This window comes from Propithecus coquereli, unplaced genomic scaffold (assembly GCF_000956105.1).
Source record: "Propithecus coquereli isolate 6110/MARCELLA unplaced genomic scaffold, Pcoq_1.0 Scaffold461, whole genome shotgun sequence".
Taxonomy (NCBI): domain Eukaryota; kingdom Metazoa; phylum Chordata; class Mammalia; order Primates; family Indriidae; genus Propithecus; species Propithecus coquereli.
The window spans coordinates 1886338-1912784 of record NW_012150408.1 but is presented as its reverse complement, the minus strand read 5'-3'; the positions used below and the strand labels follow the sequence as shown (position 1 = coordinate 1912784).

The window sequence follows — 26447 nt, the reverse complement described above, 5'->3', positions numbered from 1 at the left end:
GACTCTCCCCGCTAGGCTGCGCCGCCACCGCCATCGCCGCTCACCCGGACGCGCAGGAACCTGTCGCTGGACTCAGCCTCTGCCACTGTCCCTTCTGAGGAATGGTTTTTGGAAGATACTTAATTAGATGCCAGAATACTCAGTGGGATATCCCAGCACACTTGGGAGACTGAGCCAGGGAGACAGGGTGCACTTCTTCCAGGGCTCAGATTTTGCCCTCTTCTAAGCCCAGTGCCCAAGATATGCTGACCTTCCCCCCATGTCCTCCAGCCTGTCTCTCTGATACTTGTACAGTAAGGGTGCTCTCTCCTGGAGTAGAGATTTTACATAACTTATAGTTGGGTCTTGCTTTTTTTTTTATCCAGTCTGATAATCTGTACCTTTTACCTGAAGTATCTTATCCATGTGCATTTTGTAATTATGGATATGGTTAGGTCCTGAAGTCTGTTTTAAGGCAGAAAATGTCAGAGTAATAATCAGAAATGGGAAGTGTCAGATGCGTGGTGGAAGTGCAGAGAGATGTGTTATTAACTCTAAGTAGACTTTGATAAGTTACAGTGTATATTTTTAGCCCAACTGCTTAGAAAATAATAAGAAGAGTAGAGCTAAAAAGCCAATGGAGGAAATGAAATTGAATATTAAAAAATATTGATCAGCCCAAAAGAATGCAGGAAAAGTATAACACAGTAAAACAAAACAAAATAAAAACAGAAATCCAAAAAGAAAACAAATACAAAACAGTAGACTTCAATCCAAGCATATCAATAATTACATTAAATGTAAATGGACCAAACGCACCAATTTAAAGGCAAAGATTATCAGACTGGATTAAAAAAATAAACAATACCCAACTATAAGATGTCTAAAAGAGGCACACTTTAAATTTTAAGGCACAGTTAGATAAAATGTAAAAGAACAGGAAAAGGTATAGTATGCAAACAATAAGCATAAGAAAACTGGCTTGACTATATTAATATTAGACAAAGTCAAGGAGTATTACCAGAGATAAAGAGGGACACTTTCTAATGATAAAAGGAGCAATTTAGTGGAAAGACATACAATTCTAAGTGTGTTTGCACCTGATAGCAGAGATTTGAAATACATGAACTTAACACTGAAAGAACTAAAGAGGAAAATAGATAAACACAGTTGGAGATTTTAGCACCACTCTCACTAATGATAGAACAGCTATACAGAATGTCAATAAAGACATAGAGTTCTGAACAATCCTTCCAACCACATTAACTTAATCAACATTTATTAAACACCGCACCTAATAACTGCAGAGTACAATTCTTTTCAAATGGACATGGAACATTCACCAAGATAGACCATATACTAGGCTATAAAATAAGTCTCAATATATTTCAAGAGGTTGAAATTATACAAAGTATGTTCTCTGACTACTACCAAATTAAGTTAGACATCCATAACAAAAAGATACCTAAAAAATCCCCAAGTATGTGTAAATTAAGCAACATACTTCTAAATAGCCCATGGTTCAAAGAAGAAAATATTTCAAACTTAATGGCAATGAAAACACAACATATACAAATTCGTGGGATCTAGTTAAAGTACTTAGAGGGAAATTTATAACCTTAAATACCTATGTTAGAAAAAAGAAAGGTTTAAAATTTTAAATCTGAATTTCTGTCTTAAGAAGCTAAAAAGAAAGTAAAAATTAAACCCAAGGTAAATAGAAGTAAAGAAATAATAAAAAATAAGACATACAAATAATAGGGAATATCTTAAAAGCCAAAATTTGGTCGTAGAAAAGATGAACAAAATTTATAATCCCTTAGCGAGACTAATCAAGAAAAAAATTAGAGAAAACACAAACAACTAATATCAGGAATGAAAGAGGTGATATGACTACAGATTCTGTAGACATTAAAATTGAGAATATGGGAATACTATGAACAACTTTAAGCTAATACATTTGATAATGTAGGTTATATGGAAACATTTCTTTAAAAATATAACTTACACTCAAGAAGAAATTTAAAAGCTGAATAGCTCTTCATCTTTTAAAGAAATTGATTTCATCATTTAAAACCTTTTGAACAAGAAAACTCCAGGCCCTGATGGTTTTACTGGTGAATTCTATCTAACATTTATGAAAGACATATCAACCTTACACAAACTCTGTTAAAACTTAGAAGAGGTAAGACTTCTGAGTATCTGAGAACAATGACAGCTGTATAGCTACTTATCTCTCAAAATTTTCTTCCCAAACTGTAAGAAAAAAACAAGAAAGTAAAAGTATATTCTACACAAAATCATGTTACCTGCATAACTTGAAGATTGAAAATGTTAAAACTGCAAATAACTGAAACAAAAAGAAAAATCACCAAAATCCCAGGGCACAATTTTTCAAACAACTGCTCCTGAATGCACAGCTGCAAAGCTTTGTGGTGAGAGCAAAGGCAGACTGAGAAAACCGTGGGGAAAAACAGAAGAGGGAGGCAAGCAAAGGATTCTAAGCCTGGTTGGGAGCAATCACCAGATTAGATCCACTCTAAATCTGAAACTACTGGAAAGGATCCAAGGCAGATCCTGTAGCATGGGCCACAGAAAAGGGATTTGAAACATGTGCTATTTAAAGGGCAGGAACCATCTAAAGGGAGAGGCATGGGGTACAATTCAAAGGAGGCATCATGTGAAACACATAGCTTCTAGGGGAGAAAAAAGGGCAACAGGGAAGGAGGAGCACCCTTTGACAATTAGGTGATGAAGGGAAAACTGAGAAAAAGAGATCACATGTAAATTCCTTTAAAACAGAAAAGAACCATAAAATCAAGGGCCGGGAGCTCACCCTTCTGCCAGTAGCAAACCAAGTCCCTGCTAAGGTGCGTGGACTTTGCTGATGGAAGAGCGCACTACTGAACTATGAATGTTATAAAATACCCAATATCACATAAAAATGAACTTGACTTTGAGGAAAATCTAAGTCCACACAAGCTGCTGCACAAAGTCAGGAAGAGAAATTTCCCACATATCAACAAAGAACCATGCCTTCCCTCTAAAAACCAACTATGAAGTAGGAAAAAACCGTAAGTCAACAGTCCAACAGAATTAAATACACTCAAACACGAATCTGAAAACGTGAAAAAAACACCTCAAACCAGAAATTCAAAGCTAACAAATGGCAGGGGTGGAAGACAGCAGAAAAAAATTAAAGAGAGTTGATTAAACTCGGGAAAAAATGGGGAAAAAAGAAAGACAAAATTATCTCAGAAGTGAAGAATAAACTACAGGGTGTCCAGTGGAAAGTAAACGAGGGGCATTAAAGAAAGGTAGAAAGGCACCCAAGTGAATGAAAATGACATAAAGAAGTAAAAATGATTCCCCACAAAATAGAAATGGACTACAGGCAAAGAAGAAATAATATTACCAGAGCCCCTCAAGGAGAAAAATTTAAAAATGGAACAGCGGTAATACTTAAAACTATAAGAAAACTTTCCAGAAACGCATAAAGAGCTGAATCTATACATTAAAAGGACTTTTCAGGTACCAGAGAAAATATGCAGAATGATCAACCCGAGACATCTTAGTAAAGCTCTAAGCTCTCAAAGATATATAAATATAACACCCTTAAAGTTTGCTGGCAAAAAAGAAAATATTGAAAACTTTATAAAGGCGAAAGGATTAGACTGGCATCACACTTTTCAAAAACGACATACAAAACGCAAGGCAACAATGGAGCAGAACTTGTTTTAATTCACACAAAAAAAGTATGAATCGAAGATTTGGTGTCTAGCCAAGATTTCTTCAAATATCAAGGCCCGAGAAAACCCATTTTCCACATATAAGAATTTAGAGAATTCTGCCCTCATCAGTCCTTTGGAGTCCTCTTCCAGAGGATGAGCTTTATCCAAGCCAATAATGACCAGGGAAACTTCAGAAAAGGACTGCCTTGAGCAGTTAAAAATATTCAATTGTACATCTAATGCTAAAACCAAAGTGGGGAAGAGGGAGAGGACTAATGTAGAAGTGGCTTGTAGTTCACGAAATAGAAATAATTTTACTAAAAATTGGAAAAAGGAGGAAAAAGGAAAGAGAAAAATTTTAAAAGCTCATTGTTGTATAGGCAATAGATTGTGTTAAAGGATAAGGGCGAGGAAAACCCAGAAAAGCAAAATTATAAGATTTAAATAAGAAAACAAGGACCTAAAGGCATTTAAAAAGATATGAAGGTAACCACTAGAACACAAATGTAAACCTTCCTAAATGCCAAAAGAAATTTATAAATAAAATAACAAAAAATGTGTACCTTGTAGAGAAACATAAAAAATATAAAAAATAGACGTAACTAGAAAATATTTTGAGAGAGTTGAGACCAAACGTATCAATCAAATCAATAAATGTGATATGCGTAACTCACCTATTAAAGGAAAATGATTTTCAACTTGGCTCACAAAACAAGATCCAAGTATATGCTGCATATAAAAGGAGCACCCAAAACAAAGTGACCCACAAAGCTAGAAATGAAGAGACAGACAATGATATGGCAATGCTGGTATCAGAAAAAGTAGAATTCAAGCCCAAAACCATTAAGCATGACAAGGACACTTTTTAATGTGAAAAGCCACAATTCACAATGAAGCCACAATTCACAACACACACGGAAACGTGTGCACCAAACAACACAGCAGCAGTCTCTGTGAAGTAAAAACTGTGTGAGATGCGAGGAGACACAGATGGAGACAAACTAGCAATTAGAGAAAACTCACTATACTTAACACGTTTATCAGTAGAAGCAAAGGAATGATAATAAAGTCCCTTCTCTAAAAAATAAAGAAAACAACAAAGTGAACTGAAAGAAAGCACAGGGAAGAAAATGATAAAGAGAAGATAAAGCAGAAATTCATGAGGTGGAAAATAGAAAATAGATCTAATTAATAAATTCAAGTTGTTTTTTATTTAAAAAAACTAAAATAGGCAAATCAAATGCTCAAGACAAAAAGGGAGAACACACAAATAAAGTAAGAAATGACAAGGGGGGAAATTGCCACTAAAGTAGAAGAAACTTTTAAAAATTATAAGAGACTGCTTTGCAGTTATAGGGGCAAAGACCCAGGTTCCCTTCCAGCCTCTCTAAAGATTTGCTGAAATGACTGACAGTAGACAGATTAATAGGAGAAAAAGGCACACAGATTTGTTTGATGTGTATAGCATGGGGAATCACAGGAGAATGATTACCCAATAACACAGTGAAATCCAGATGCTTATACACCCTTCCTCAAGCAGGGGAAGCGGTGGGTGGGGGTGCCTAGGAGTAAATGATTTTCAGGGGAAATGAATGAGCCCAGAGAAAGAGGTTCTGAGACAAAGTCCTCCTGAGCTCTTGGGGGAGGTGGCAATAAGGTGAGCCCCAGAGTTCCACTGTGAACAAAGGTCATCCTCCTATGCAGATAAAGCCTCCCAGGTAATCTCTCTAAACCACCTTCAGCAGAATAGATGGAAAGTCTTTCTGGGCATGGTGATGACTCCCAGTCTCTTCTCTGGTTAATCTCTGGTTAATCTTTCCACGTTGTTTGCTGAGATTCCTAGAAAGGGAGTCTTAAGGTAATTGCATTTCTTTTGGAATGAAGCTTCCCCAGTCAGACAAGGAAATCCCGGAGTCTCTCCCCAGTCCCTGTGCTTTGGAAAAGAAAGGGAATTAGAGAGACTGGGGTAGGGTAAAATCAGGGAGAGACCTGGGTTCTGAAGCTTATTCCTGAGGCCTTCTAATTTCTTTTAATTCAAAGCACTCAATATGCGAAAGTGCCCAATTTTGGGGTACTTTTTTTGAGCCCCAACATAGTCATCTATGCATGTAAATTTGAAAACATAGGTGAAATGAATATTTTTCTAGGAAAACACAGATTACCAAAATTGACTGATTTAAAACACTTAAGTAGTTCAATTTCCATGTAAGAAAGACAAAGTTATTGAGGGACTACCCCATGACAAAACACCATGCTCAGGCTGTTTCTTAGAGGAATTCTACCAAACCTTCAAGGACCAGTACTCTATAAATTATTCCAGAGCATTAAAAGGGAATGAAATCCTCCTAGATCCTTTTATGAAGCATATATAACATTGATACCTAAACCAGATAAAGACAATACGAAGAAAGAACACCACTAAGACCAATATAATTCATGCATATTGAGGCAAAAATACCAAGTAAAATATCAGCAAACAGAATCCAAAATCTCAATAAGAAGGTAATATACCACAACCAAGTAGGATTTAGTCCAGGAATAATGCGAGGTTGGTTTAATGCTAGGAAATCCATTAATATTATATACTATATTAATAGATCTAACAAAAATTATAAGATTATCTCCACTGATGCTGAAAAAACCTTTGAAAAAATTTAGCACACATTTACAATATAAAATAATCAAGAAAGTAGAAATTAAGGGATATTTTTAAATGACTGTGTGTGTGCATGTAAAAGTTATAAAGGAAATATTTATAGCATCCTACTCCTCGTGTGAGACGGAAGGGGATGTGAGAAAATATGTCTATTCATTTATACAGAAGAAACATGGAAAGGATAAGCTAGAAACGAAAGAGAACGTTACCTTCAAGGCGGGGGAAGGGGTGGGAGGAAGGAAGGAGTGGGGGCAAGGGAGGAGGAGGAGGAGGCAGCCGCACTTCTCCCAGTGCATCTTTACTGCTGGTCCTGGCTCTGGGCAGTGTTTCCACACCTCCCAAGAGAAATAAGCAATCTCTTTCGCCGCGGCTCCCAAAATGGAATGCAAACAGTAACAACTAAAGCTAACCACACCGCAAGTGAGCGATGTAACCACACTGAAGAGAGGGGAGAAAAGGCTAAGCTACCCAAGGGTGAGAAACAGCGTTTTGACCGGATACTGTCATAAGGCGAAAGACAAATGACTATACTGTACTTGTATTCGTACAGGGCTGCGCATTGGGAATCCTGCAGGTCTGTATGTGTGCATTAGGACTAAACAAATAGGTAAATGTATTACAGATAATTAGGGTCAGATTTTTCACTGTGTGAGGAAGAAGTTATAAAGAAGGAAGTAGAGATGTCTGAATTACGTTTAACAGAATTGGAGGTATCAGTATATTAAAACTCACGGCTTCCTATGTGTATAGATATAGAAATACATGCGTGCATGTATGCAAGGGCAAACATACATGTATTGCCCAGCTCTGGGCCCGCGAGCAGTATTACTCTGTAGCTGTGAGCACACGTAGGGCCCAGATGTTGGTTTCTAAACACCGTTCTCCAGTAAAAGAAGGCTCCAGGCTCCTTGGAGAAGCAGTTGATTCCAGTACTAGGGCAGGACAGGATGAAGCTGGATATTTTTGTGGTACCAAAAAAATAAGTAAGTACTCAGAAAAAAGGCAGAGGCATGTCAACAAAGACATAGGAATCAACCCAAACGAACTGCCAATGGCCAAAACTGGAACAATTTGAGCAGCAGAATAATGACGGTATTGGATTATGACCCATAGAATAAATACCCAGGAGTCCAAACTGATATCAATAAATAATTGAATAAATAATAACTGGGGTGAAGGGACAGCTATTCCTTACAGAAGAATTCCAATTAATAAATATAGAAGGAATGAGGGAAATACCAAATCATCATCAGGCAAACACCATTGTAATAAAAGCCACAGGCAAGATCCACAAATGGGTGCTAACATCAGTGGGCAAGAGTTTAAATAGAAACAGGATATTTCCATAATCTCAATATATTCCCCCTCCAAGATATTTAACAATTAGAAAGAGAAAAAGAGTAACTTTACAGTGGAGAAAGCTGGCAGACACCAGCTTAATCTTAACCTTAAGTGATTAAGGTGAACATCTGACACAGACCCCCCCATCCGATACTCTGAGAAGGACACAACATCCTTCTGTGGGATCTTGCCAAAAAAGCAAAAACGAAAATGCACAGTCTCAGTATAATCAGGAGAAGACATCAGACAAGCCCATATTAAGAGACATTCTGCAAAATAACAGCCAGCACTCTTCAAAAATGACGAGTTTGTGAAGGACAAGTTAGGCCTGGGGAGCTGTCACAGGCTGGAGAAGACCGGAGAGATACGGCCGTTAAGTGCATGCGGCGCTCTGAATGCAGTGTTGGAACAGAAAGAAAAAAGGTCAAAAGGAGAAAACTGGTAGAAAATGAATAAGATTTGTGGCTTAATTAATGGTATTGTACCAATGTTAGTTTCCCAGTTATTAAATATTGAATGAGCGCCACTAAAATCAGAAACAAAGCAAGGATGTACGCTCTTTTCTTTGCTGTATGGTACTGGAGTTCCTAGAGAGTGCAGTAAGGTAAGGAAAATAAGAAGCATTACCATTGAAAGGAAGAATATAAACTGTCTTTATCAATAAACAACGTGATTGACTAAGTCAAAAATCCTAAGGAACCTGCAAACAAGTAATAACTGAATTTAGTAAGATCATGGGATAAAGGACAGTAAACAAAATCTATTATATTTCTTTCAATGTTTGCAACAAACAATTGGAAAATTTTAAACTTCTGCTCTTCACAAGACACCATTTAGAAAACGAAAAGGCAAGCCACAGGCTGGGAGAAAATATCCATAACATCCCTTTGATAAAGGATTTATATCCCAAATATATAAAGAACTCTCACAGCCCAGTGAAAAGGAAATGACCCAATAAAAAATGGACAAAGGACTCGAGCTGTCACTTCGTGAAAGAAGATCTGTGAGTGAACGGTAAATACATGAGGACACTCAACGCTATCAGGCACCAGCGAAACGTGAATGGAATCCACAACGATACAACACCTCACACCCGCCGCAGTGACTGAGTTTGAAAGACTGGCGGTACCGACTGCTGGCGAGGGCGTGGAGCCACTGGAAATCGCAGACGTTGCTGGGAAAACCGTACAATGGCACAGCTACTTTGGAAATCAGTTTGGCATTTCTTAGAAAGTTAGACATATGACCGCCTCATGACCCGGCTATTCCACTTCGAGGTAGAACAGACAAAACTCATCTGAGGTGAAAAAAAATCCACTGATTATTGCCCAGGGTGACCTCGGAGAACGAGACAGACAGACTTCAGAGGGGCCCGAGGCGGTGAAGGCAAAGTTCAATGCCATGATTGCAGTGTGCTTATCTGGGTGTATACACTTGTTCAAAATTTACTGAATTATATACTTAAAATGGGTATTGTATACAAATTTTACTTTAATAAAGTTGCTCTTTAAAGTAAAAAGTCATCAGAGCTAATATTTTTTAAGCATTTATCCTTTTAAGTGCTTTCCATATTTTGTACCATCTCACTGAATTCTCATCAACCACCTTTTTAAGTAGGACTTTATTTATTATCCCCATTTTTCAGCTTAGGGAACAGAGACACGGATTGTAGTAAATAATGAAAGAACCAGGGTTTGAACCCAGGCCATCTGGCTACAGAGCCTATGCTCTTGACCACTGTGCTACAGGGCTGGAACATTAGGCATCTCTCCACTAACATTAAGAAAGTTCAATCCCGAGGACATGCTAACCAAGCCCTCTATTTGCAGCAGCCAAAGTGGGTGAGTATTGACCTGGGAAATGAGAGAAGAACCCAAAGGAAGAGGCGGTCTGGGTGGAACAGCATTTCTCCACGTCTGGACCCCTAACTACCTACATCAGAGCCACTGGACGCCTAGTCCTTGCTTCACCCTAAACAAACCGAATCAGAATCTCTGAGTGGGCATTTTAACAAGAAACCACACCCTGTTTCATGAGAATAGTAGAGACAGGTCTGTCCAGAGGGAGGTCCATGTGTCAGACCAACTTGGGTTGGAATCCTGCTCTTTCCAGACCCTTGCTTACCTGCCTATACCTCAATTTGCTCGTCTGCAAAATGGGCATCGGAATAGTGCCGGCCACTGGGGCAGCTAGGAGATTGAAGCGATTTGAGTGACAGGCACAGAGGAGGCACTCAGTAACCACTGGATTAAAATGGCAATGGAATGAGGGCCTGGACCCCACCCAGCAGCTTTCTCTCTCTCCTTCCCTCCAGGCCCCGGCCTGGCCTTTATTGCGTACCCCAAGGCTGTCACCATGATGCCTCTCTCCCCACTGTGGGCCACCTTGTTCTTCATGATGCTCATCTTCCTGGGGCTGGACAGCCAGGTAAGGGGCAGGGGACGGGGGAGCCCGGGTTGGGAGGGCAGCACCGACGGACACCACTCCTAGGGGCGGCTCCCCAAGCCTGGCCACGGCCCCTGGCCCCGGCGTCAGGGCCCGGACTGCCCCCTCCATTGCTCCCTGCTTTCCTCCCCCGCCACCCCGTCCACCAGGTGGGCTCCACAGACACAGCTGCTTGGAGCTCCCAAGGCTTCCCAGACAGTTTTCCTCGGTGGGAACTCCCAGTTCCAGTTTTGGAAAATGTGCTAGATACTTCCATGCTGCTAAACCACACCTGCCCGACAGCTCGCTGGCAAAGTGGGCTGTGGTTCACGGCCTCGGAGGGCCCCACAGCACACGTGCCCCTGTCCCAACCCAGTCCCTCAGCACGTGGGGACAGTAAAGCACTTCCTCTCCCGTCCTCCATCTCTGTGCTGGGGCCACCGTGACAGGCCCCTGCGGCCACTGGCCCCTCAGCAGCACCAGCTCTGCCCCCCACCTCCCCTGCCTGCCCCTGGCTCACCCCCCAGCAGCCTCCTTCCCCCGTGGAGGGCGCGGGCTGAGAACTGGCAGTCCCCTGTGTCTCCACGCGGTGCACGCGTGCTGAGCCCACCCCGCCGCTCCGAGCACTCTGCAGTCCTCTCCTTGGTTTCTCTGCCCCTACTGCCCCCGGGACCCCCATTGCCCCCTCAGTCCCCAGACCTGCCCCTGGCCCTGCAGCTCATCATCACTCGTTTCCCTACGAGCCCAGAGCATTTCTTCCGGCCAAAGCGGCGGCCCAGCCGTCAGACGGGGTCTCTGGCCAGTCAGCGCTGTGGTGGGAGGGGAGGTTCTGCAGGCGAGAGGACCCGCTTTAACAAGGCAGCACAGGCAGAGTAGGCAGGCCCTGGGCCCCCAGGTGACATGGTGAGACTCACCTGGCCAGGCCTGTGGGGACAGTGCCCAAGCGGGCCTGGCGAGGTGCCACCCCCACCCCTGACCTTGTGCAGACCCCACGGCGGCGGGTCTGTGAACCCAGCCACGTCCAATTTCTTCCCCTGAATGGCTTCCCAGAAGCTGCTGAGCCGAGCTGCTCAATCTGTGGCAGTTGCTGCTGATAATCTCCCTCTTACCGTTGCCGTCGCGGGCAGAGGCCGCGGGGCCGGCAGCTTGTGCGTGACAGGACAGGCCTGCCTGGCCAAGGGAGGCGGGGCTGGGGCCTCGGTGCACAGACGGGTCCCTAGCCTGGCACGGAGGGTGGGTGGCCGCTCTGCCCACCCCTACGCATGCCACACTTGCTGTGTGCCTGGGCCACGCTCTCAGTTCATCATCACAGTAACCACACGGGCTCGGGGCCCCTTTTGCGTCTGCACTGCACAGAGGGAGAAATGGGCTTGGAGACAGAGTGCCTTGCCGGGACGTGCACCCGGGCCTGTCTGCCTCGTAGCCTGAACCCTCCCATGTCTCTTCAGTTTCGAACCGGATCAGCAGCCTCCCTTGAGTCCCATCCCCTTCCTTCCCGGCCACCCCGGAGAAAGCACCAGCAAAGCAGCCTTCGCTGCAGAGGGAGGGCAGCCTGGGCTCTGGAGTCAGGGCAGGGTTTGAGTCCAAGGTCCACAACTCTTGCCAGCTTTGTGACTTTGGGACGGTCACTGCACCTCTCTCTGCTTCACCCCCTTTGTCTGCACAGTGAGGATGGAAATGCCTTTCCCGGGGAGGTGGAAGAGGCAGAAGTGAATCTCCCTGTGTGACCCTGGGCCAGCTGCGTGCTCCTCTGTGCTTCTGTGTCCTCATTTACAAAGTGGGGATGATAATAGTACGTGCCACGTGCAGAGTGAATAAGTTAGTATGTGTTAACTGCCTAGAACAGCCTGGCACATAGCCAGCACTGTTGCTTGCTGTTATCATCACTGCCATCATTATTGTCATTCATTTATGGAACATTTCCGGGTCTGTCCCCTGTGCCCCAGGCCCTGTGCTGGGCACTGGAAACGGATGGAAGTGATGTGGCCCCTGCCCTCGGGGCTCGGACTTGCTGTTAAGGAGACACACACAAGCCAGCGAGGCCCGTCGGGGTGAGATGCGTTCTCAGGGTGCAGAGGAGAAGGAGGGTCTGTTCTTTCTGAGTGGGGGGCAAGGAGGAGTGGTCAGGAAAAGGTTCATGCAGGAGATCTGCCCCCAGTCCCAGGAGAACCAGAGGAGGGGGTGGTTGGTGTGTCAGGATGTTTGGGCTGGGTGTTGACGGGTGGGTAGGAGTTGGGCAGACACCGTGTGTCTGGCTCTGTGCTCAGCGCCCAGGATGCAGGTGCTTAGGGGCTCAGACTCAGCCAGCACTGCCTGCACGGTTTGGCCGGAGCCCAGAGATTCACGGCAAAGACACGAGAGCTGGCTGTTGGCTCAGTTCTGGATGCCCTCCTCCCGGCAGAGAGGCGCCTGCCCACCAGAAGCCAAGGGCAGGGGATCATCACACCCCTGGAGGCCACAGGACTGAGCAGAGCCTGCCACCAGCAGAGCCATTCGCTCCCAGGGCTGTTACGGAGACTCCAGTCTTGCCCCACGGGCAGGGGCTGGGCTTCATTTGAATCGCTGAGCCCGGAACAGGGCAGCACATAGGCATGTGACAGCAGGGGGGAGAAGGAGGAGTACTAGATTTGGAGTCTGGAGACCCCATTTCAGTCCTGACTGCCACTTCCTTGCTGAGTGACCCTGGGCAGGTCACTTCCAGGGTCAGTGTCCTCCTCTGTTAAATGGACATGCTGGAGCTCTGTTAGTGCTGCGACTGCTGTTCTCAGACCCTCCGTCAGTGTGCGTGAGTGTGGGGTGCAGGCAAGGCCTGTGGGGAGGAAGCCCAGGGTCTAGCCCGCTGTGCTTGCCCAGCGCCAGGGCCACCAGGAACGGCCTTTTTCATGGGTTCCCCCCTCGTGTCTCCCCATCCAGTTTGTGTGCGTGGAAAGCCTCGTGACAGCCGTGGTTGACATGTACCCCAAGGTCTTCCGGAGGGGCTACCGGCGGGAGCTGCTCATCCTGGCCTTGTCGGTTGTCTCCTATTTTCTGGGCCTCGTGATGTTAACCGAGGTGAGTGGTGTGGGCCGTGCCGCACGAGGGTGAAGCGGGCGTTGGACAGCAACTCCCAGCTCTCAGGGTGACCAGCTGTGTGACCCTGGGCAGGTCTAGCGCCGTCTCTGCCACTCAGGGTCGTCCTCTTCCTAGTGGGTCGTTGTGGGAATCGAGCGGAGGTTCTCGTTACGCCCTTCGCACAAGGTCTTCGTGTGTAAGTGCGCAGCCGAAGGTCACTGCTGTTATTAACAGGGGGGACAGAACTCACTTCGTCTAGTAAGCATGAGCACGTGCCTGCCAGCCCATCCCCAAGAGTAACTCCTGGGTGCAGGGGACAGCGTCACCACCAGCCCCTGCACTTAGTTACCTATCATTGGTCTCACGTGCAAAGCAGGCTTTCCTGGGTGCTTCTGAGAACAGGCCTCCCTGACGATATTTGACACCTTCAGCCCTCTGCGTGCCCCTGTTCTCGTTGTCCCTGTGGGGCCTGCGGGTCAGGAGGGGTTCTCCATGAGCCCCACATTAGGACTAATGAAGCCATGTGTCTCTCCCCTCTGGCAGCCATTCTGTCAAATAAATACTTCCTCAAATATCTTGGGAAGGTGAGATTAGGTATCTTTCTCCTCACATGCAGACAATTAATTTAAAAAGCAAAAAAATAAAAAAAACCCAAACGCTGTTGCCTAGAAACAAGAAGAGGTTTTGCAAGAAATGTGGAAAGAAATCAGGGAACTCAGAATCCATAAAAGCAGCAGCTGTGACACTGAGTTCAGCCTAGGAAGCATCTGGGCTGATGCCACCTTGCGGAACCTACTCAACCCGCACTTCCCAGTTCCAGTGCTGCCGCCTCCCAGAAGCCTCCTCTGCTTGCCTTTGCTCGGACATGTTGCCCACCCAGTGCCTCTTCCCAGCTCCACCCTGCCCCCTCTCACCATTGCGATGTTCCGATGATCCAATGATCCGCTATCTGCCATCCGCCAATCACCTGTCTCCCCGCCCAGGCCTCGAGGTCCATGAGAACAGGACCAGCCTTTGTTGGGCTTCGTGCCCTCAGAGCCAGCTCAGGGCCTGGCACGGGGTGGGTGCTCAATGCACAGTGCCTGGGATTGCCGCTGCTCCTAATCATTGTCACATTAATGAGAGGGATAATCGGCGCCGGAGCAAATGAATGGTGTGGTGTTTCCCACCTTCCACCTCACTTCTCCCAGGCAGGGCCCTGGGTGCTGCCGTGAGCGGGGCCTCATTAAGCTGTGGTTAATTATGCAGAGTAGAGTCTTTTGTCACATGCAAATTGGAGGGTTAACCTGATGCGTTAAAGAGGCTAACGGGGACGGGGGTACGAGAAGAGCGAGCGTTGGCATGGCACGGGCATCACTGGCTTGGAGCGGGCAGGTGGGGAGGCTGCTGGTCCGCCTTCCCCTGGCGCTCCTGGCTTGCAGAGTCTGGGATGCCTAGCCTCCGCCTGAGGCCTCGGATCTGCCCAAGAAGCGCCTCGTGGCCCCTGAGGGGCCGTCAGGGAGCCAGTGCTGCAGCCACCCGAGACTGTTAATCAGCAGACGTGGGGCTTCACATGCCAACCCTCCGCCTCCGTGGAGGAATATTTGTGAGCGGTTGCACCAGGGAAGTTTGAATTGCCAAATGGGCCGCATCGCCTTGGCCTTCGTGGTAATTGCTGGCAGAAACTTCTCCCTCATTTATACACATTTAAAGCTCAGCTCTAGGGGGTAAAAATAGGGCACAAATTTCTTATCTGCCACCAAAGCGGCGTGGCGGGTGGTTAAGAATACAGCTCTGCAGCCAGACCACCTGGGGCATTCCTCAGCCCTTGGCTAGCTGGCTGGATGACCTACAGAAGGTGCTATCACCACTCCATGCCTCAGTTTACCCATATAAACATTGAGGGTAACAATAGCACCTGCTTTGTAATTGCACTGGACTAAGGCAAGAGAAGCAGTTAGAACAGAGCCCGTGTTAGGGGTTTCTTTGTTCTTTTTTGATGCATGATGTTCATGGGAGGAGAGCGATTGGCGGGGCGGGTCTTAGGTTTTAACTCAGACAGCCAAGCTCAGAGCTCACCACAGAGGTGCCTCAGACCTGCTCCTGACCCCTCAGACCCGAATATCCACTGTTGCATCACAAATGGGAGGCCCAGACCAGATGCTGCCCAGAGATCCATTCTGTTTTCGGCCTCAGAGCTGCACCCCCCAACAACCATCGGCCAGAGTCGTGTGGCCCAGTGGGGCCAGTGTTCTCCAGTTAGCCGCAGTCTCCACCACTCCCGGGCCTTTCCCTCATTTGTATTCTCTGTCTGGCCCTGTGAGTGTTGAGACGTTCCCCCGACCTAGCTGAAGAGATGAAGGAAGAAGCAAACAGTCCTGGGCCATGTGGTCCGTGCACGCTGGAAGGAGGCCCAGGGGTCTGTGGAAGCACAGAGGGGAAGCTTAATTCTAAGTATGTCCCCATTGCAGAGTCACAGGAGGCTGTCCAGGCTTCGTTCTGGCTTCTTAACCCAACCCACTGTCCTGGCATTAGACCCACCCCCCACCTGGTCCTTCCTAGCTTGTTACATTTTCATTTCCCCTGTGCCTCATTGTACCCCCTAAGGACCCTCGTTGTAATATAAAGATGATCTTGACAGATCCCAAATCTCCCCGAATCTGTAGCTGGACTCCCCTCCCTCCTCTGCCAGACACCTCCTATCCCTCCTAGAGAACCTCCCCGATAACGTTGACCAGCTGAGCTCACACCTCCCAGGACTTCACCGAACGTCAGCATCTCGGATTTGTACCTGCAGATCCAGCCCACAGTATCCTTCGCCCACAAAGACGGGCTATGCCACTCCTGTGCGCCACATCCTGGGCTGGAAACTGGGACCCAGCTCTGCACAAGCCTTCCAGAGTTCTTCCCCTTTGCAGCTCACACCCCACACAGTCCAACCTACATTTCTCAGGGACCTACTGTGCACCAGGCCCTGTGCAGAGGGCTGGAGACATAAAGAAGACTAGTGTGGGGCCTTCTCAGTGGGCGCTTAGAGCTGATAGAACAGCTTATGGGGGGGCACTTTTTTGAAAATTAGGAGTCCATAAAAGTTGCTTTAGAGGCCCAAAGAATGAGGCTGTCAGGGAGGGCTTCTTGGAGGAGGTGACATTTGATCTAAGCTTTGAAGGAGCTTACCTAGTGAAAGGGAACAGCATGTGCAAAGGCACAGAGGTGAGGCTGCCCCATGGTCTGTCCAGGAGGGAGCATCTCAAGGGTGGCTGTGGGAGAGTCAGTGAGGCCAGGAAGGAGGGCAGTGACCCTGACTGGCAGGCTGGAGGGAGCCCAAAGGTCACTTTAAACTATAGGGTGACATGGTTGCATTTGCACATTCAGAGAAAGGTTCCTCTAGAAGATGGCGAGTGGGAGGATAGGAGAGGGGGAGACTGGGGCCAGGCGGGAGGCTATCGTAGCCATCCAGGGAGAGGTGCTGAGCATCCCCACCTCAAGTCTCAGATTTTCTGGGTTGTCTCTGGCCCTGGGGAGTGGGGAAGCGAGGGCTGAAATGAGACAAACCATCCACAATTCTAGCAGCCCCCAGAGGACAGGCTCTTGGGGGGTGCCCAGGTGGGAGGGTGCAACGTCCGGACCAGGGGAAGCAAACTCCTGGCCGACGGTTGCTGCAGAGAAAGGGGCCCGCCCCAGGCCAGCCGGCCGACCTCCCTCCCCCGCGTCCACATGTCTGTCCTGCCACCCGCAGGGCGGCATGTACATCTTCCAGCTCTTTGACTCCTACGCCGCCAGTGGGATGTGCCTTCTCTTTGTGGCCATCTTCGAGTGCGTCTGCATCGGCTGGGTGTATGGTGAGTACGGGCCGGGCCCATCCGCGCCCCTGCTGCCCGCCCGGTGCCCAGGAACAGGCATCCAGGGCTTCGGTGGGCTCTGGTTCTCTGGGGCTTCTCTTTGCCCGTGTCGGCCTCCTCCTCCTCCTCTTCAAGGACTCCTTGGCTCTGCCACTGTCAGACCCACAGCGCGGGGAGGTGCTGGGGCTCGGGCGATGTGACCTTGGGCTCTGCCCCGAGGCTCGGTTTCCCCCTGTAAAATGGAGTCGTCATCACCACGTTTCCAAGTAGGAGATAACGTAGGCAAAGCCGCCAGCGTGGTGCCTGCCCCCGACAGACACCACCCCGTGGTCCTCCAGTCCCCAAACTGAACTTGTGGGTGAGGCTTGCTGGGCTCGGTGGGTGCTCCTGCCTGGAGTAGAGCTCGGGACAGCCCTGCAGGCCACTCTGCTCTAGGCAGCCTGCCAGGCCCCCGTCCCTGCCTCTCCGGAGGGGTCTGCTCTGCCGTTCTCCCAGAGTCTCCTCATCTCCTGGGCCCAACTGCCCAGTGTGGGGCCAGACTCCCTCCTACTGCAGTTTACTCCGAAACCTCACATACGTAGCGACTTGGTCGTTTTTTAAGCCAAATAAGGTTCCTGCTGCCATTTTTCTGTCTCCAGCTGGGGGAAGCAAACACTCTTAGCCCTTCCCCTGGGTCACGTCATAAATTCTTCATGTGTGCGACCATCTGATTTATTCTGCACAGGAAGCAACCGGTTCTATGACAACATCGAAGACATGATTGGCTACCGGCCTTTGTCGCTCATTAAGTGGTGCTGGAAGGTCGTGACCCCCGGGATCTGCGCGGTAAGGACCCCCCAGGACTCCCCTCCAGCCATCCATCTGGCCACTTTTCCACTCCATAGCCCCCAGCCCTGCCAAGGCTGATGTCCCCGTGGGTCCTCACAAAGCTAGAGCTGTGGGGACAGGCCCCGGGCCTAACGAAGGCAGAGTCTGCCTGGAATCCCAGCCCTGCCACGGTTTGCTCTGTGACCACGAGCAAGTCGCTGCTCTTCTCAGGGCCTCAGATTCTGTGTGCACAGACCGGTCACTGGGACCCGCTCGGCTGGCATTCTGTGAGCAGCAACGTTTTGCTTCGTTGTTAACTGCAAAGGCAGCAGAGCTGGGGGGCCCATCGGGGCACCAACTCTGCCCTTGAGACCAGACCACAGAGGAGGCTTTGTGAGCAGGTGTTTAATTAGAAAAAAACAAAAAAACAGCCCATCACTCTTTACCCACTTCTTGGCCCTTGAAGTATCTCGGAAGTTCTTCACAGACCACCGTAGTCTGAGCGGCGGCTCTGAGCCAGCCCCGAGTGGTCACTAGGAAGACACGAACATTCCTACTCGGGCAGAGGCTGAAGAAGAGGCTCCTGGGGGTGCGGTGGGGGGACGGGAGGCACCCGCTCTACATGGAAGACATGGTTGGCTACCGGCCATTGTCGCCGGCTTCCAGGACCCCAGGAGTCTGGGGCCCGCCGTCAGCTCCCTGGGTGTCTGGCGCTGTGGGGCGGGACCGGGTGGTTCTGCCTCAAACTCGCTGTGGCCCCGGGACAGGGCCTCGCCTCTCCAAGGCTGTCGGAGGGGGTGACCTGCTGGCCTCCCACAGCCCCGAGCCTGGACACCGGCCCATCCCCAGGGACCTCTCTTCCGCCTCTCCACAGGGCATCTTCATCTTCTTCCTGGTCAAGTACAAGCCGCTCAAGTACAACAACGTGTACACCTACCCGGCCTGGGGCTACGGCATCGGCTGGCTCATGGCCCTGTCCTCCATGCTCTGCATCCCGCTCTGGATCTTCCTCCAGCTGTGGAAGACGGAAGGGGCGCTGCCCGAGGTGAGGCAGCCAGGAGGAGGGGCCGGCTCTATCCGGGAGGGCCGGCGGGTGTGGGCACGTCCCAGTCTCAGCTTCCTCATCTGAACAACCAGCGTGATGAAAACGTGCCCCCACCTGCCCCGAGGGGAGCTGTGGCAGGCCCCTCCCGGTGGTTGTGCTGCAGGTGTCTCTGTGGGCCTGGGGGCTGAATTGCTAGGATCTCAGCCTCAGTTTCCCTGCCTGTAAAATGGAATAACAGCAATACCTAAGTTTTAGAGGTTGTGAGAACTCAGCAAGTTCACGTAGGCACAGCACTTAGACCAGGAGCTGCCCCAGAGGGTACCAAGCGTCAACCCTTGCTGTTCCGCAAATCCTGGCCATCTGACATTTGGGAGCACCATCCTGTGTCGTCGCCGCGATGGGCTCTCTACCTGCTGTGTCTCCTGTAGTCCTCACAGCAAGCGAGGCTAATAGGCATCATTTTCTGCATTTAACTGGCGAGGGAAACAGGCTCAGAAAAATGAAGTCACTTGCGAAAAGTCGATCATACAGCCAAAAGTTAGCAGACCAAGTTTTTAAAAATAATTTAATCAAAGTTTGTTTTAGATAACATAAAATTTTCCCATTTCAGGAGTACAATTAAATAATTTTTTGTAATTTTCCCCATAGTGCAATCATCACCATAAGTCAGTTTCAGAATAGTGTTATCTCCCCAGTAAGACCCCTGGAGCCCAGGGAATAGTTAACCCTGTTCCCATCCCAGACAATTACTAATCTCTCTGTCACTGTGGATTTGCCTATTCTGGACATCTGGACATTTCATACCAATGGAGTCGTGCAGGATGTGGTCTCTTCTCAGCACGGTGAACGTTAACCCAAGCCCACCTCGCTGCAGAGCGCACGCTCTCTATCTGACCCCCCGGTGGTCAGATGCTTGAGGGGTGTTTCAGCGGAGTGTTTGCTGTGCGCCAGACACTCTTCTAAGCAGCTTACAAATACTAAGTCATTTAATCCTCATGGCAATCTTGTGAGGTGGAGACTCTCTTTGTCTCCACAAGGGAGGAAACTGAAGCACAAAGAAGTGAAGCAACTTGCCCAAGGGCACACAGCCTCTGAATGGGAAATCAGAGACTCTGGAGTCTGTGGTCTTGTCCCTGGAGCCTCACTGCCTCAGCTTCCTTTGCTGGGCTGGCTGCCCTCCTCTGTGGGGCCTTGTCTCTGCCCCAGCGCCACACCCCAGGGATTGCAGGAGTTGACCTTGGCCTCCCAGGCCAAGGCCAGAGGGAGACGGGAGTGCGTCTGCACAGGGCCAGAATGCAAGTTCCAGCCCAGAGTCAGCTGCACCCAGCCCCCTGCCCATCGAGGGGCCTGGCTCTGGAAGAGCCGTGCCTCTGGCCAGAAGGAGCCAGCCAGGAGGGAAGGTCCCTTCCTCCCTGCTCGTGCCCCAGGGCAAGTCAGGCTCCCTGGTGCCTGTAGGGAGTTTGGCCAAGGGCAGCTGGCTGGTTCTGATTCCAGCCACACATGTCCAGGGCGGAGCTGACCCCGGGCATTTGAACCTCCACTACTGGAAGGCCCCTGTCTGAACTTCCAGGTGGCTTTTTGGTGTTCAGAAATGCCCGGTGTCTCCTGGTAAATCCAGGAGATGATCTCAGACCTGGTGTGGGAGAGAGGGGAGGGACTATTTTCCTAGGTCCCCTCCATGTCCCTAAGGGCACGCCTGCTGACTCAGACAGCAGGGCTTCTCACAGGGAGCAAGTTCCTTGGCGGGGTCAGCCCAGTTTCCAAGCCTTCCTTCCCAAAAGACCTTGTGCTGGTTTGTTCCCCTCCCTGAGCCTCAGTTCCCACAAAGGTCCCGCTGACGGACAGGAGGGATCTGGAGGGTGGGAGCGTTGTTCTGGGGACATGCGCAACAGGAGATAACATGTTAGTGTAGTGCATGAGAACCCTGGAAGGCAGGTACCGTTGCTGTCCCCCTTTTATAGATGAGGAGACGGAGGCACAGAGGGGTCGGGTTTCTGGCCCGCGGTGCCAGGCACTCAGCAGGCGACAATAAGTCAGCGCAGGTGAATCCACCTATTAATCCCCCCGGGATTAGGGTTCAATCAGTGTAGGTTCAGCCCCTCAGGCATGGCAGGATCCGAGAGAGAAAACAGACCTTGATCATGAGAAATGAGCCACTCCAAGGTCTTTGCGGCCCTCCTGGGGAAAGGGTTTATGGCCAAAGAGGGTCTCCCAAATCCTGGCCCAGAGTCTTCTCCTGGGGGGTCCTGGGGAGTCCAGATGAAGCTGAGCTACAGGGGCCCCATTTGGTCTGAGAGGCAGGGCGAGGTGGCAGAAGCCCGGGCAGGAGTCTCCGTGTGGGTCTGCAGCCTCGCCCGGCTCGGCGCGGGCGCTTTGCAAGGCGGCTGAGGCCGTGCCCGTTGGGTTTGGTGCTCACGATCCTGCCCTTGAGCACAGTGTGGGGAGCACCCCACACCCGCTACACATTCCCCTGCACGGTGGCACCCCTTTTGTGCAGAATGCACCCATTTATCCAGCAATCGTCCTACAGACAGCCCTAGAGGTGCCTTACCACTCACCCCACAGTGGCCCTTCCGGGCAGGCACTGTCATCCCATTCCACAGATGAGGACAGTGCAGTGAGTGGCCAAGCAGTGATCCAAACCCCAGCTTCTAGGTGTTCAGCAGAGGAAAGGGGACGTGGCCATGGATGGCCCTGATGACAGCTCTGGGTCCCAGGCACCTTCCATAGGCCAGGTGGGAGGTTAGGTACTTCCACGTGCCGTCTCCTTACTCCTCACCTAACGCCAGGAGCAGGGACCTGCACTGTCCCCACTTTCCAGAGGAGGAAGCTGAGACCCAGGGAGGTCATTCATCGTCCAGGACGGGGCTGTAAGTGGCAGGGCTGGGGCCCCGACCTCCGTCTCGCGATCCCACAGCACCAAGCCTTCCCCTCGTGCAGCTGGCAGAGGCCGAGGCCGACCCCAGCACCCTGGCAGCTAATCTCAGACGGCTCTTCTCCCCTCCAACCATCTAGAAATTCCGGAAGTTGACGATTCCCAGCGCTGATCTGAAAATGCGGGGCAAGCTTGGGACAGGCCCACGGACGGTGACGGTTAATGACTGTGACGCCAAACTCAAGGGCGACGGGGCCATCGCCACCATCACAGAGAAGGAGACGCACTTCTGAGCAGCCGCCTGCCACCGGGTTCCTCTCCCTCCTCCCCCGTGTGTACATGAGTACCTGAAACACGTGCTTCTCCTAATGGTAGGGCTTGCTCCTTTGCACACGATTTATTAACACGTTAATTTTCAGGTGGCCACCGCAGACTCTGGTTTAAAGTCACATCCTCTCCTCGCCCCGGTCATCGTGGAAATAACCACTGCGAAGAGATAATACTGTACAGCAGCTAGCGAAATTTTCTCGTCCTAGGGCAGTTTTAATCAATGTTTTCTAGGGGTTAGGAAAAAGTGTATAATACTGTAAAACTTTTATACTTGGGTTGTGGGGCAGGTGGGGTGGGGAGCGGTGCCTGTCCTCCTCTGTCAGCCCTTTAACCAAGCGTTCCACGTCCCTGTCTCTGACCACGGGCAGCCGCCCCTCCTCCGTGCCCCCAGGGAGAGCTCGTCCTAAACCTTCGCTTTTCCAAGGGCAGTGGGTTTGCAGACAGCAAGGTCAAGGCTGTGGGGCAGAGAAGAAAGGTCCCATCAGACTCAGGACTCCTGGGTTGGAGTCCCCCTGCCCCCCACCGCCACCACCCTGATCCCACTAAGTGACCTTGGGCACTCCCTTCCCCTCTCTGTGCCTCAGTTTCCCTACATCCCAATTTAGAGGAGGGGCTGGATTGGATGTTCCCATAAGGACTCTCTTTACATGCCTTGCTGGCTCCAGGACCTGCCTTTGGTCTTGGCCTCTTCTGGAGATTTGTAGGCAATAATCTCAGCCCTCCCTGCTCCCCTTTCCACCTGCTTATTTAAAATCAAGATTATCGTGGAAATGAAATGATAGGGATGTGTGTTTTCCCCCAAAGCCCTAGTTTTATCTCATCGGGAGCAGCCCGGCTCTCTGGTGCCCAGTGGGTCCTCAGCCCCCATGGCCTGGCCTGCCTCCTGTCCCTGTCCTCTGCTCTCACCCCCAGTTCTGTCTCCCCACCTCAGCAGGGCTAGTTTTCTGGGTCAGGAGGTGCCGTCTACTCTTGCAGCTGCCTGGAGGGGGTCTACGTCTTAGTCCCTTCCTCCAGGGAGCTACAGTGGAGCCTGACACTTGGTGTCCTCCCAAGGCCTTTCGCTGTCCCTGGCCACCTCTTCTCCCTCCCGCTGTCCCCTCGGCTCCCCCACCATCCTGCCTCTCAGATCCTTCCCCATCCCACCTGCCTATGTCGCCAGGGGACTGGGTGAGAAGCCCCCACTCTTGCCGGAGGGAGAGCGGGGCATCGGAGTCTGCGGGAGGGCTGGTGTTGCTCCCTCCCACCTGGCCGCAGACTCTTTGGCCCATACCACTCTGCTTTCTGATTGGACTTTGCATCAGGCCTCTGCCTTGGTGTCTGAGCTCCTAGGGGTGGGGAAGACGCATGCTTTTTTCCTTTTCCTGTGTGTTCTCGATCTGATTTGCTGGAAATCTAGCTTCTTCCAGACCCAGGCAGGGGACCCATGTGGTTTTTTTTCACCCACAAATTTGCAAACACCCAGTGTCTCCACTCTGGCCAGCCCCGCTCTGAAGCCCAAGTTTGCTAAGAGGGATGCCCAGTGCCCCTCTGGGCAGCGGGGGACACCAGGTCTAGCCGCCCCCCACCCTGTGCACACAGCTCAGGCCTCCCTGGCTTCTGACAGACAGACCGCCGTCCCCCTCTCGTCTCGCTGAGCTGTCTGGCCCGAGCTGGGCGCCCTGCACACGTGGTCCTCAGCTGCTCTCCGCAGCGAGCCGCTGGAGGAAGCCTCCCCACCACAGCCACTGCTGCTCTCCACCACCAGCTCTTTCTGAGGACAGATCGCTGTGTCGCGCAGCATTCATATGGCGCTAACACTTGACTCACGTAACGCTACTCATGGGGCAGGGCAGAGGGCTGATTGTTGTTTTTTGTTTTTTGTAATTTCCTACTAGTATATGGGTAACTCTGGGGGTGGGGAGGGCACCGTGGGGCAGGGGAACACATCATCGTGATGACTTTTTTGATATTCATTAGAAACAATACATCCTTTCTGGGATATATACGGTATTATTAAAAAATGAAAAAGGTTATTGGGTATTCAAAGGGCACGAGATTGTTTGCTTACTCATTTTTAAAAATTAAAGAAATGAACAAACTGTCATGTGGCTGTCCCCAGCAGGGTGCTGTTCGTTGGATTTTTCTTTCTGGTTTTTGTTACCTCCATGATATGCCCGCAAAGCCACCTGAGTTCGGCGTTTGGGGGTTGCAGTCTCAACTCAGTGTGGCCCGTTGGAAACAAAGTAAAAAGCAGTGGTGTTTCAGGAGCCCAGGCTTGCTTCTGTTCATGTGTTCACGCTTCGCCTAGTCTGTGCTAGATGCTTTACTAAAGTGATCTCTTTAATCCTCACAACAACTGGTAAAGTAGATACTTTTCCACGTTGTGTATGTATTGCTTGATTTATTTATTACTTCCCCTCACTGAGACACAGAGAAGTCAAGCAATATGCCTGCAGTTACACAGCTAGTCAATAACAGGACCGGATAAAGAACTCAAGTCTGTCTCACTCCAGGCCCCGTGTCTTGATCACTGTGCCTTACTGTTTCTCACGCTGTAAGGCCCAAAGAAAGCAACAGTCACCTCGCAGTGGCAGAAGTAGCTGCCACAGAGCTCACGCACCTGTCCTGGTGGGCAGACCCTCCTGTCCGGGGCAGGCCAGGCAGAGTGGAAAGAGATGAGGATTTGCAGTGTGCAGCCCTGCTTCAGGCTCCTGAATCTGCCCCTGCCAGCCTCAGTTTTCTCATCTCTAAAATGGGGATAATGGCTCCCATTTTGGCTGCAGGATAATCATGAAGTTCCTGTGCACTCTCAGCGTGAATGGTAAAGTTATATGTTCACACTGATTTTTATTATCCTCAGTGAACAGTGCCTACGCTCAAAAAGTGTTTGTGGTATTGCTCAGAACTTAGACAAAAATCTTTAAATTTGTGTCTGAGATTTCCAAATGGCAACTTGAGACCACCAGTGTGTTTTATCTTGCTAGCCCATGGTACAGGAAGATCGTTTTACACGCTGTCTACTCATTCCTCTCGGGTCAACTTTTTTGCTTAAAATCCCCAATCTTGGTTCTACCTGAACCTGTCTTAGAGTCTTACTCTCTCTGAGGTGGTAATAGCTGCTCACAGGGAAAGCATACCACAGAGTTCTGGAATTCAGAACACCTCTGTGATCCACAGAAGCCCCTGAGTACTTCATAACTTCACAGAGCCACAGACATTGGTGCAGTCACCTGTCACTTGTCCCCTGACACCTTCCTTCCTCATGTCTGAAAGTGCATTGTTAAGTAGCTGCAGTTGCAAGACAAGGATGGGCTGGGTCATGGAAATGTGGCTGTCACTCATTCCCAGGGAACCCGTTTTGCAGATGCTTGTTCCTACAGAGTTAATAGTATCAGGAATTAATTTACCCAGTAGACCCTGCAGGCTGCAGTGTGCGCCAGTGACCCCGGCTGGCCAAGTGCGATTCTGCAGCCTGGCTCTATCAGACACTACAAAAAACCAGAGAAGGGGAGGGGAGCTTTGGAAGTGAAGTCAAGGGCTACCTCAGGCCTAAGAGATTTTCCTGTGGGATGGGGGAGGAGATCAGGCACCGAAGAGCAGACACAGACATTTTCTGCTGAGTATACAAACTTTGGAAAATTGGGTCCTTTCATGCATTTAGCAGGTCTTTACTGACATTACTGACCTTACTGACCTGTTGACCTTACTGACCTAATAATGTTCGTTGCTTGGACCTAAGACTAGGGCTATTAAGACAAGTGGAGCAGCCCCTTCCCTTGAGTGCTCCTGCTCGTCTTAGTCAGGAGGAGAGGTGTCCACACCACTCTGGACAGGGGTAAGTTCATGGAGAGAAGCTGTTCTGACTTCCTGTTCTCAGCCTTCTCCAGCCAGTTGGAGTTCTGCAGTGTGGCACTGGGCAAGTCTGCCCACTTCCACGGGCCTTGGCTCAGCCACTGGAACAATGGTGAAGAAATGAGGCCCAGCGCAGGAACTTAGCTGGCCCAAGATTCCGCCAGAACTCCTCTGTACTCCCTTCTCATAACCAGTCCCTGCACCGTCTCAGGCAGTGAGATGTTAAAAAGCAAATGAGCTTGGGCACCTCATTACCCATCGGGAGAAGAGTCCGTCTTTGTTGCCAACTCTGGCAACTTCTCTGTCTCTGACTTCTAAGTAAGGTCCCCTGTGGGGGCTGCTGGGAGGAAGAACACTGGCACCACTCAGAGCTTCCAGGTGCACTGAGGTGTCAGAGCCACTCCACCGGAAACCACAGGGCAGAATGTGCCAAGGCCCGAGTGTCCAGGGAGTGCCCAAGGTAGGACTCACACTGTTCACTGAGCTCCTGCTAGGTCCGGCGTCATGCCTGCATTGCTCATCAGCGCCTCACAACAGATCTAAGAGGTAAGTGTTG

At 49.8% G+C, this 26447-nt stretch overlaps 1 protein-coding gene across 1 annotated transcript in view; it reads left to right on the top strand.

Annotated features, from left to right (window-relative positions):
* LOC105818990 (sodium- and chloride-dependent GABA transporter 3-like) overlaps positions 1-24065 on the top strand; it is a 53894-nt gene extending 29829 nt beyond the window's left edge. Inside the window, exons 4-9 of the mRNA XM_012655138.1 lie at positions 10022-10134; positions 13045-13182; positions 16901-17003; positions 17728-17828; positions 18685-18855; positions 21871-24065. Coding sequence (XP_012510592.1) covers positions 10022-10134; positions 13045-13182; positions 16901-17003; positions 17728-17828; positions 18685-18855; positions 21871-22023 — 779 coding nt within the window. The 3' untranslated portion in view covers positions 22024-24065. The remainder of the gene's footprint in view (positions 1-10021; positions 10135-13044; positions 13183-16900; positions 17004-17727; positions 17829-18684; positions 18856-21870) is intronic.
* The last annotated feature ends 2382 nt before the right edge of the window (positions 24066-26447 follow it).